A 12,862-nucleotide genomic window follows, 5' to 3' on the forward strand; every position below is an offset into this window, starting at 1 on the left:
CTTCGTGTACCGTGATCGTCATTTACTAAACAAATATTTAATGTTTATATTAATGAAATATTGAAGGCAAATAAATTGCTGAGAGCTTTGGGCTACCCTTCCGTATAAATTCAAATCTTATCGTGAACCATCAATTCCGTTGTTGCATTTATGTGATTATTATCAACTGATGCAAAAAACACAATAAATATATATTTCCATTCGTTTGATTTGTCTATATTCTAGAGTATGAAGTGTGTAGTTCGATTGATAACATTATCTTGTATATATGTATGAGATTATCAGAACTACTATCTATTTAAAGCTCAACCGTCAAAGGGCCATCATAAGTTGTAACGTTGATTGTCAATATGGCGTCTCCTTCAGCAATAGCAATAACCTACACATTTGCCTGAATTTCTATCAAACCTGAAAATGAGAATAATTTTAAATAAATATAAATTGTTTAGAATATGCCCTATACGTTAATATAAATGTTGGGTGGAGCAAACTGTTTCTCTATTTTGGGCAAACTTCACGCTGTCTCCTATTTGATGGGTTAAAAATTAAAGATTGTAAAATAGTGTACACGCAGAAATAGAATTCAATCTTAAACCAGTAATTCCATTTTTACTGAAATTAACAAATTTGAATTACAATATAAATATTATATTTTTAATTTAATGTTTAATTATGTTAAATCAATTCCATGAAATATTGAAATAAATGGGTTTGAATAACAATGCGGCAAGCTACTCTGCAACACCAAACTACAACATTATCAACAAATATTATTGCTTTTTCTTACGCATCCCGTACTGATAACATTAAGGTTTCAAATAAACAAAATTGTTAATTCTTCATTTTACACCTTTTTAATTTCGCATTTTTATTTTTTTATATTAATATTTCTCATACCTCTTGAACAATTGGCACCGTGGTATATCACTGTACAATTGCAATAATAGTAAGGTTTAGTATCGTTCACTGAAACACTGGACAAGCATAAACCTATCATTTAAAAACAATCATTATTTTAAGCTCGATTAAACTTTCCGAGAAGAGCATATTTTGTTAAAGTGGATCTTATTTTATTTAACAGATAGTGAGTAATTTTTTTTATCAATTATGAAGCCCTGGTTAATTTGGGCTGTATGGACATTCAATACGAAGTCTGAACGATATCAGTCTCTTGTTCTTGGAATACTACATTGTTGGGTTATTTGTAATAATGATCATGTACAATGCAACATATTGTCAATTGAGTAAGCTCTTTTTATTTTTTAACAAAATTCTTTACATCATCCAACCATTTAGGTAAAATAGGAGCTCGCGATATCAAGTACAAATATAGTAAGAATATTAATTCATTTTTTTCGAGGCACTGAGAAATTCTTTCCGATTTCAATAAAATACTGTTTCTATTCTCTTTGATCCCAAATATGTTAGATTTATTGCCTATTATCGAAAAATGTCTTAAAATAAATGTCTTACTTGTCATATATTATTCATACAATATGAACAACGGAATGACGGTAAATCCCAATCAAGTGCGTATATTAAGATATTATCGTTTATATCAGGGCTTCCCAAACTAGGGGCCGCGGCCCCTCAAGGGGCCGCGAAACGATTTTTGGGGGCCGCAAAGAGAACACCAATTTTACACAAAGTACTTTGCATCTTTCAAGACTCTTGATTCGAAATACAATTATTAAAAGAAGTGTAAAAAAAATCGGTTTCATTTACTTATAAATAACACGTTTTTATTTAAAATAACTGCTAAACAGATTATTAACCGTTAAAAAGGAGTAGAAAAGATTTCTTGCTATCGACTGGGTCAAAAAAATGCGCTATCGAGTAAGTTTTATTTTAAGAAGTGGAGGGCTAGGTCGCATTTTCCTATTTTCGGGATAACACGGTAGAATCCTCGCGCTTGCATAACAATGTCTATACTGATCGTAAACCCGAATTGATTGCATAACGATGCCGGTTTTAATCGTTTTGCCAGCGGTTCCCGAAGGCGCTTTGCTAAATGTGCTTCGAAAATTAAGAGATTTGTGTTAAATATCAACTAATATATGATTAAATATTTTATTTATTCTAAAGGTTTTATTGTTTCTCATTATTGTAAATGATGTATATTATGAATCAATAATTTCATTTCACTGCTCTATGTTGTTCACTTTCTGTTACGTAGGGTCTATTGTTACGTAACAGTAGAGGTAAACCCTACTTGCTGCAACATGAGTGATTTTTTAGCGTCTTAAAAAAGAACATGGCAGAGATAAGAAAGAGAAGTTAACCTTTTGCCTGTATTCTTTAGGCCTACTACTTGTTTATAAACTCTAAAAGGCATAAAGTACACATTAACGATGATAAAATTGTGTATTATTTAAAGGCAGCATTTTTTTGTGTAGGTGCGCCGTGAGTTTTAGCATTGGTGGCCTCATTGGTGGCCTTTGTTTTAGCAACAGTTTTGACTGAATTTGATAAATTACACCAACAAGTGTTAAATACCGAAGTGCAACCAAGCGGATAATTAGTTTTTGATTCACGTCGTTGCATATATTTGTTAGATTCTTTACTGACTGAAAAAGTTAACAGCTGTAAAAAAAATCTGGGTCATTTGTCTCATCTTCAGTTGTCTTATCTACTGAGAGGGGAAATTCTCCTTGGAGTTGAAAGCAACCTTTGTTGGTGAAACAATTTAATTTTTTTTTTCATTTATCGTCAAGTTTGAGCATTTGTCGTACGAAAATTTTTGGAGAAACAAGTGCTATATTAGTTATAAGTGTTGTTTGCTCTGCATAAACAGACAGTCATCACTATGTTACTACAGGGCGAAATTTGAGTTTCTGAAAAAAATAAATTTATTTCTTTTAATTGGATTAGGGCGGATAAGTTTTCTACCATTACGCACCTTTGTACCAGACTCCAAGATGAACGATTCTCTATTGTCATTTGCCACCGAACGTCCTTAAAGTATAACTGAGATGGATTACGTACTCATTGAACCAGTTAATTTGGGGTTGCATCTATCAACTCAGTTTATCCAGTGGGACCTTAAAGCGTCTGAAAAATATCTCGCTACGCTGGACACCACGATGGCGTAATATTTATAATATATAAGTCTTCCTTTATTTTTCTATTTTCTGCTTCTGAATATGTTTCTTTGTCGCGATGCGTTTCACCAGAGCAATTAGTTAACTCTGACGATATTTATTTATTTGTGGCTGTTTTTTATACGATGTAATTGCCAGCGTGTCCTAACTAAACACCGCCGTGGAGGAAATGTACAATTTATGGCTGTAGTTCGTTCGCGCTATTGCTTCGAAAGAAAATGAGCATAGCAAGGAATGATGTAGAGGATAAATAAAATTGTAATGACTACCGAATTCATACTTGTGTTTTTAAAGCAATATTGATTTTCGATTTATATAATATTAATGAAATAGAAATGAAAGTTTGTCTGAAACACAAATATCTTCGGTAAAAAATGGACGTGGGTGTATATTAACGTATGCGAAAATATCAAAAAATGCATGTGTTCACAGATACAAATATCCGTGAGTGCAAATGCAAACGTACATGGATAAAATAAATGTTCGTTGATGCAAATATTTTTGGGTGCAAACGTGAGTGTATGTGGCCTCAGAAGTATGCAGGTGCAAGTGTAATTTACAAATATAGTGTGTGTAGTTTACAAATATACGGTTGTAAATGTACAGTACCTTAATTCGACATTCGTAGCGCTTGTATTGTATGACTTTAATATGTCTACTGTATATGAGGGGTCGCGACCTGTCAATAAATATTAATATTTAAAAGTAGTAGTTATCTTGTCAAAGGATGCAAACATAAGGCTAGATTATCTGATGTACATTCGGAAATACAGTATTACACTGTAACGTTTTTTTTTTATATCATCTGCTTGTGGGGATAGTGGCATTGTCATTTGGGAGTGTGCTCTTGCCTTGGCTGTTATATCAATGATGATAAAATACTTTGTTTATAGCGACTTTCTTATACACAATACCTGTTGAAATGCATTCTGTTCTCTATCTGATATAAACATAAACAATTTGTTAGCTTTTGGGGCGATTTTCCTCGGAGAAACATTTGGTGCATTTGGCGTTGGATGATCTCTCATACAATGGCTACAAGGAATTACTGACCTATTGAAATATATTTCTGTTTCATATGAGATATGCGCTAGTACTTTAGTTCAATAAGCGCAACTAATATATCAACACATTCAATTTATCAATTGTCTACAAAAACAATCATCTCAAATATTTAGGTATCATCGATTGACGTTTTATTGACAATGTTAAAATGTAAATATTTATAAACACCGCAGACACCATTTAAGTAAATAATGTGTTGGTCGTCTATGATCAATTCGCCACTGGAAATTTAACTAAATTATCCTGTTACATTTTGTCAACATAGGTAGCACGCATGTTTTATCACCATTTTACAAATTTTCCATAGATCTGCTGCAATCGAATGAGAGAAATTATGTGTTTACTAAACAAATTTCAAATGAACCACAAACTAAAATGACTGCCTAGTCATTCTGAAAGAGTTTTGGGAAATTACCCAAATTCCAATGCCGCTCGTTTACAAACACTAGTTATCTTGCGAAGGGATGCAAACATAGTGCTAGGTTATCTGATGTACATTCGGGAATACAGAAATAAACTGAAAATTTTTTTCGATTTTATCTGCCTGTTGGAACAGTGACATTGTCATATTGGGAGTGTGCTCTTGCCCTGGCTATTATATCAATGACCAGCCTAGGCACCCTCGTTTTACACGCAATTTGTGTGTTTTCTTTGAATGATGCGACTTGAAGTCTTCAACAGTTACTGTTAAATACAGATTTTATAGCATATAGTTATAGCTTGTGAAATAACTCCGCACATGTATTTGCTTCAACTCTTCAGATATGGCAAACTCATATGGATTTAAGCACTTAGCAGTTATCTTATCAAAATGTGTCGAGTATGCATGATGATCGTATTTCATGGTCTCAATCTTGCGATTATTTCAAAACCTTTTATTTTTTTTTCAACACACATTACATTCGCATGAACGTCATTTTTGGAAATATCTCATCTATTCTAGACGACTTTTGTCAACATTTTACGGAGACGAATTAGCATTCTTTTTCATCATGTTATTCAAAAAGTGATCGAAATACCAAAATTATTCTTGGTAAAACGTACACAATCGGTCTTATTTTTATTCATTGATATGATTAATTTAATTTATATAACAATTTGATGAATAGTTCAAAACTTCGTCTTTTACAATTTAGCAGGTGTACATGTTCTACGTATAATTGTCTCAAATTATATTAATAAAATCGAACATTATTAAACATTTAACCTTGAAGGACAAATTATTCCTGTCACGCAGGTCAAAATGCAATGCTTGGAATTATTTTGAGAATTTGTTATCTTCAAAGCCGTTCACAATTCAACTATGTGTAAAAGTATATCGATACCCGACCACTTATTTACTCCGTGGTAATTTTACTAATTTTACTAATTTTCGATTCTGAACTCATATATTATCTTTCAGAAGTGCACACACACACAAGAATTTAGGGGGCTCCCGAAGTATGCGAACCAAGATGGCGGACATCGGAACGTAACATGGGTAACAGCCTAACAGGTTAGGGTTAGGCGATAATTTTTTTTCTAATTTTCCTTATTTTAGTCCTATTATCAGTTCGAAGACTAGCCAAGAGCCTCCCGTAGTATTCATACCTAAAATTATGGCCTAACCCTAACCTAGTACACATGTTACATTCCGATGTCCGCCATCTTGGTTCGCATACTTCGGGAGCCCCCTAAATTCTTGTGTGTGTGCACTTCTGAAAGATAATATATGAGTTCAGAATCGAAAATTAGTAATAGAGGAACTATGCTTAAAGCATGATTCAGTGGTGATCGACCAATTCAAATATACAGGCAATTTTAAATTACAGCAAATTGACGCATAAGTGGGGGTGTACTGCTGATATTTTAGTTAGTTCAATTTCTGAAAACTCACTGACGTTAGCAACACAAAATATATACAATATTTACAAATTTATTGGTGATAATATAATATAAAAAGTGCATAAAAAGTAAATAAGAATATTTCTCATTTTATCAGAAACCATCCTTTCTCTAGATTGCATTAACTAAGGTATTTTATAATATTAGAACCACACAACTAGAATACACAGTAAGTGCTGTGAAGCATCATGCGCAAAACAGTGGAATAATCAGTAGTCAGTAAATTGTTACTACTTGTGTTTACGTTATCAATACATTATATTATGTTGATATAGGTAATATATAAATTCTATATAATGTCTTATGCAGTGAAGTTGTTCACCGTGACAAAGCTAAATATTGAAGAAGCCAGAAGTCGATGAAGAAAGATATACAATAAGACATAAATTACCAATGAAATTGCTCCATGTCATTATGAAGATAATTGAGCACATATATCTAGTTGATACATTGAATTGCAAAAACGTATAAAGTTACTCAAAAATCAGTCAATTGCGACAATGAATATCTCAAGTTGGTATATCATATTACAGAAGAATATTACGATCATGTCATGTTTAATATTTTTTTGAAAATACAGTCAGGCAACATTATAGTAATATGTTTTTGAATTCTTGAAAAGTGCATTTGTGATCGATATTTCTCACATCGTGGTGGCAATTTTTCGTACTTCTTTCTATACATCATTCATTGTCTTTAAGGTAATTCAATATATGATAAAAGTATATCCAAATAATGTATTATATATCAAAAGGATATAATCTTCTTGTGTTCAGAAAACTATTGCTTCTAGTATTTCACGAAAATAGATTAAACTAGGTTTGAATTCTTAGAAAATTGCATTCGTGGGTGGTCTTTTTACATCGTGGTAACAATTGCAGTCCATATTCTTATTGTTCAGTGATTGTCTCTTCTTCAGCTTTTTTGTCAGTTTCATCATCTTCTGTTATTGGTTCTTCAGTTGGATTATCATCAGGTGTCTAAAATATTTAAAAAATATAATTAAAGTTTACTATTGAATAAGAGAAGATATTTAGAGAATAAATGACTTATTTTCCGGCATTGGGTGCTCGAGGTTGTTTGGGTGAAACGTGATGACCAAAAGATGTCATCATTACATTTAACTAGATTTTGGTTTTTGGCGGATATTTATTGGTCAGGAAAAATCTTGAATCAACCAAATAAAACTAATTAAGCGTTGCTTACAACTTCAATTAAAATACTCAGCATCAGCATTAAAAGTAGCAAACCTTTTTTTAATAGGCACAAGTTTAAATAAAAATGAACTTATCTATGTAATTCACACAATCGATAACTATTAATAAATAATAAATAAACTCAAATAAGCCAATAGGTATCTAAATTAATTAAAAATTTTGCACTGAGATGAGTATTTTTAGGCCAAAATATTTCAGATTGTTTGAAGCGTGGTAAATATAAGTATGTCTGAGATATGATTTGTGTTAGCGTAGATAAATAAATTTAGACAAATTGTTAGAGTAAAAGCATAGAAAATCGTTTAGTGGTAAAATTTGATGGTGCTCTGTCAAGTTTATTTTAAAATAGACGCGAGTACTCTATAGTAGTCTATACAAGAGTACTTTACTATGAGTGTACGTATATTCCAAGCACAATATAGACAAACCTGTTGTATAGCTATTTCTTCAGTTGTTTGAACTTCCTCGTCTATTTGTATTTCTGTTGTGTCATTAATATTTTTTTCTTCCTTCATTAGGGCAAGTCCTCCGTCATCAAAATTTTCTGTGACCTCGTCGATGACGTCATTAACTCGTTCTTGAACTCCATCTTCTTCGATTGAAGATATTTGTCGAATTTTGTTACTTTTAGCGAGGAGCTCTTTGAAAACTGAAAAAAATCAACAAAAAGGTTTAATACTTGTTTCGTACTTCAATAGTTTCAACGCACTCACTTAAAATTTGGCAGTGACTTGAAAACGTGAGGAAATGTTTGTGTACATTGGAGGTACCTTTTAAAATGCATGTATTCAAATTATCCAATCTATCAATTTTATGCTATCAAACAAAATTTACCTTTTCCTGTTACGTCAGCACTCATCTCTGTTGAACTCGTTTTTGTTTTAATTTTACAAGTGTATGTACCGGCATCGTCTTCAGTAGGATCCTGAGAAAATAAGACCGTCATAAAATGAAACATATATATGGATGGGCTGTCATAAGCCAAATCAGACGCTGTCGAAATAATGAATATCTGTAGTTGTTCGTTACAGAGAACAGTTCTTGGATGCTCAGAGATGATTTTTATCAAAGCAAACTTTTGATAATATTGATATAAATTTGCCAATAAAAAAAAATTAATATTAAAAAATTCATGAGATTTTTGAACACAATATTTCATTACAATTTTCAATAATTTGCATATTCCTATATAAAAATCACTCCAATTAAGTGATGCAATAATCAAACATAAAAAATCGCTGCAGTATTAATAATATTCAGAAAGTTGAATTAAAATAGAATCCAGAATTTAATACTTTATTCCTCCTGAGTTACCTTTATCAGTAATTTGACTTGGTTATCGGTAAGAGTCATATCAAATCTGTCCCCGATTATAACAACACTATTCTTCATCCATGTTATATTGGCTCCAGAATCCATTCCAGTTACCTTGGTTTCAAATGAAGTTTTATGATCAATATGAAATGGATGAAATAAGCAACAAATTAACAAGCCGATTCAACGGATATATATTTCATAGTGAATTCTCCAGATCCACGTATTGTTTATCTTTGTACGAATGTGGATTTGCACGAATGAATGGCATGGACCTCATAAAACAGTTGTTTATTCGAGTAGGAGATGTTAAAGCTTTGTAATTAACTATCTAATAAGGTAAACGACCGTAATAGTTTGAGATTTGACCAATTAATGCAGATGAAAACCTTATTAAAATAAATTATTATGTTACCGTCTTACAAACTCAAATATGCTTAGTATAAAACCGAAAGTGAAAATCCATCACACAAGCAACAATAACTTCTCACTGGGTGAGCCAAACAATAATGGGTTAAAACGGTGTATTAAAGTGATTTATTTGTTTTATTTCAGTTATGTTGGGGTAAAGTAATCTTTATCAGTTCTGACTCATACAATTAAATGAATAATAACCATGATAATATAAAATTGTTAATTGGTAAAATTAGTTAATCGGTGAAACGAATAGATACAAGGCGCTGGTAATTGATGATCCTTTTTACTCTAGGCAAGGTCAGCAACAATCTACTTACTTCAGCTTGCAAAACTAAATGTGCATCTTGGTCTACATCGTATGTGATTCCGTCTGAAGTCACTGAATAGAGAAATATAAAGTTGAATATATCTATATATATAAAGCTAGCTATACAAACTATAGTACATGGTATTGCCTGGAGATTACGGACTTCAAAAAAGGAGTAGCTTCTTTCCTGTCAGTTGCTAGTTGCCTTGTTGGTAGCGTTTGTAGAAAAACGTGTTAAAATAAAATTTAGCGGAGTAGTAATTGTAGGACTGTGGCTCTTAAATAATCTGCTGATATTTGCCTTCTATAGAGCGCATAACAAACACGACCATAACAACCCAGAACAGTTGTTTACGGTTCTGCTCAAATAATGATTCAAACTTGTATTTTGGCAATGCAAGCAGATGTCGACGTGAAATCGCTTCATTCAAGGTTTTCCAGTTTTCATTAATTCGAGCTAACGCACAAACGCTAAGATGAGTAAGTCAAACGTCATTGAAAACAAAATCTAACTACATTCAAGAAATCCATTACTTATATAATTTTCAATATTAATGAATCTTGTTGAGAACTTACTTGCAACTCCTACAGCTTGTTTTGGTGTAGGCTCTGTCTTTACCTGTTAAAATAATAAATAAATTGTGTTTTTTTTTGCGTTTTTATTGGACCCTACATTACCTATAATAGCTTCAACTATAATTTAAGTAATTGAAATAACGTACATTATCTCATCAGTTTGGTAACAAGAAACCAAGTTAGGTCCCATTTGTAAGAATTGTTATAATAGGGGGACATTAAAAAGCCTAGTTGTTACCCGAAAATCGAAATATTAATTTTATGACTGCTCTTTTAGAAAAAAATGCACCGTTCGAGCTGGATCGTAAGTGCCTATAATGCTTATTCTGTCTCTTTTGATGATAAACATTAATATTGAAAAGAAGATTTACAGGAGTTCCATTTTCGTTGGCTTTCTTTTCTCCTTCTTCACGTTTCTTTCTCAACTCTGCTCTCTTTTTCTTTCTTTCATCTAAACGTTGTTGTTTTTCTCGTTCTTCGTCTTCCTTCAGTTTCATGGCAGCCTTGTAGACATGATCGTATTCTAAATGAGAGAATTAAAAATGAATTCGGAGAACACAAAAAATTCAACGAAAAAAAAAAGATAATAAAAATTATATGGAATTTGACTGTAACTTTCGCTAGTTTCTTAGATGAATACGCATGATGTTTACTTACTCATCAAGTTGCTCAAGTGAGCAGAGCTTTTGAACTAATGGCTAGTAATTGATTTATAGGCGTGCATTAAAAAACAGTTTTTATCAAGAAATCCAGATTAGTTTTCAATAAACAGAATAAGAGGGTTTGTAATATAGGACGAAAGATATCAAAGGGTAGACAAAAAACGTAACTCTAATTCGAATATGGATAAACCTGGCGGTTTGTTTTAGTCGCATTGGAGTATTAAAACTAGCAATTACTATTCCTGTGTGGGGTAAGTAATATTTAACTAACCTCCATCGCCAAAGTTGAAGTTTACTTTGGTATCAAATGTGGAATGAATAGTGATGAATTCGCAAGTGTAGGTTCCGTGTGAATAATCTGGCGTTGGATGATTGAAAACAAGAGATACAAGTCCCAATTCTCGATCAATGACGCACTAGAAAACGGAAAATGCGAGGTCAGTGAAAATACGTTCTTGTTTTTAAAAACCTTCAACCCAAAATTTTGAGGAGTGCAGTCGCCAATTGCTCCGACCTTTGTACTTTTGTAAAATGAGATAATCATGATATTTTAGAAAGAGCAAAGTTTGTTATTTATGTCAATTACTAATTATCGAATGTATAGCGATAATGCCAGTTTTAAAATATGGATCCAAAAATTTAAATTTTTCTCCATATAGAATTTACCACACATCGATTAACCGTAAAAACAACAACAGAACAATCAATGATACTTACAGAATATTGCTTTTCCTTAGTGTCAATTTCTACATCATCCTTGTACCAAAATATTTTGACATCATCGCGAAGTTTTGCAACTACACAATATAATCGAATGATTCCCGGAAGTGCTTCCGACCGCAGGCCTTGCAAAAAGTTGATCGCTGTAACAAAAATATAAGAATTGGGTTACAAGGAAATTGTATGTTGTACATACATGCAAGAGACTAGGATTGATAAAAAGTAATTACCGGAAAGTATTTTGGGGACTTTTTTCTATGAACAGACATTGCACAATATGCGACACACAACAATAGCAGACGAAACATGATGTATTTGAAATTCTTCTTAAAATATGATTTAGTGCTGTTTAGTCAAGCAGTTCACATTTTTGTGATATTCTCATTTCATGTCATTCAAACAATTTGTTTCTTTCAATTCAAACGAACGTTATTGCGATGAGTTCAATGCTAAATTTGAAAGTATGCAAGTTGTATAAACTTCATATACTTTTGAGTCAGAGAGTGAAAGGTTTCAATTTTTCTGCTCAGCACCTTATTCGTGGCATAAAAATGTAATAGTATATTAGATATTATTATTGGTATTAAAATTTGATAAACAATCCAAATTTTAGAAGTCAATCGGGTCAACTCATCTATACATATTTCAGACATGATGGGACGTTAAGTTGTACGTGAATGATGAAAAAATGTTATTGCGCCAAATATTCGTTTTAAATATAAAACTATTCTATATGTCATACCTGCATCTTCTGCCTGCAGTACTGGTGCCTTAGGAGGGGGAGGTGGTGGTCTCTCAACATCTATTTCACATCTTGTTTCATCTCCTCCACATTTGCAAATGATTTCACCACTGTCTTCGTAGTTTAGGTTAAGAATCTAAATAAATAGAAAGGTTTAGGATGTGACCTGAGTAACTTGATGTGTATTAATTTATAAGTGGACCTTCATCGTAATCAACACAACTATCGAAGATAATAAAAAAAAATTGATAGCAACGTTATTGCTCCGAATTTTCACTCTTAGTAAAGATTACAACAGCCATATATAAAGGACAATATATATAATAAATAAATGGGATAATTTATCATATCGCGAATATGTCCAAACAATCTAAAAAGATAGTGACACAATATCTTTTGGCGTGAATGGAAACAATAAAAAAGTGTTCGAGACTAGTGACATGGTTAGTTGTATAGTCATATAAACAGTTACTATATGTAGTTCCAGATGAAGTGAACAGAGTCAGAATTGGAAGTTTCTTTTTATATTTCTGTCGATAAGATAGGATTTCTATTTTTATCCAGGGGAGAGAAAATACGCTAAGAAGGCTTAATCATATGGCGAACCACAACCTCTGGTCCGGTTAACAGTACATGTCGGGTATAGGATTAGTTAGCCAGCTATTTGTTTTCATATGTATGGACGTAATGGTGACTAGCAGTTACGTGACCGACCGGCGGTTAGGTGAACCACCCTACGGCGGCGAGGAGTACAGCAATCCCCTGCACATAATAAACCCCGAATGGGATTCGAAACTGCGCAGGGTAATCAGAGGTTCGTTGACTATAGCGATTCCTAACTCATATCACGATGCGTC

General features: G+C 32.5%; 1 protein-coding gene across 2 annotated transcripts in view; it reads right to left on the reverse strand.

The window, feature by feature from the left end:
* Positions 1-6,065: 6,065 nt before the first annotated feature.
* LOC120336937 (myomesin-1-like) overlaps positions 6,066-12,862 on the reverse strand; it is a 32,754-nt gene continuing 25,957 nt past the window's right edge. For both annotated transcript variants that reach the window (XM_039404736.2, XM_039404735.2), the window contains exons 33-42: positions 12,006-12,141; positions 11,261-11,406; positions 10,815-10,959; positions 10,253-10,404; positions 9,882-9,924; positions 9,316-9,377; positions 8,582-8,695; positions 8,102-8,192; positions 7,696-7,916; positions 6,066-7,030 (exon numbers count right to left, since the gene is read on the reverse strand). In XM_039404736.2, coding sequence (XP_039260670.2) covers positions 6,941-7,030; positions 7,696-7,916; positions 8,102-8,192; positions 8,582-8,695; positions 9,316-9,377; positions 9,882-9,924; positions 10,253-10,404; positions 10,815-10,959; positions 11,261-11,406; positions 12,006-12,141 — 1,200 coding nt within the window. In that variant the 3' untranslated portion in view covers positions 6,066-6,940. The remainder of the gene's footprint in view (positions 7,031-7,695; positions 7,917-8,101; positions 8,193-8,581; positions 8,696-9,315; positions 9,378-9,881; positions 9,925-10,252; positions 10,405-10,814; positions 10,960-11,260; positions 11,407-12,005; positions 12,142-12,862) is intronic.

This window comes from Styela clava, chromosome 2 (assembly GCF_964204865.1).
Source record: "Styela clava chromosome 2, kaStyClav1.hap1.2, whole genome shotgun sequence".
In the NCBI taxonomy this organism is placed as follows: domain Eukaryota; kingdom Metazoa; phylum Chordata; class Ascidiacea; order Stolidobranchia; family Styelidae; genus Styela; species Styela clava.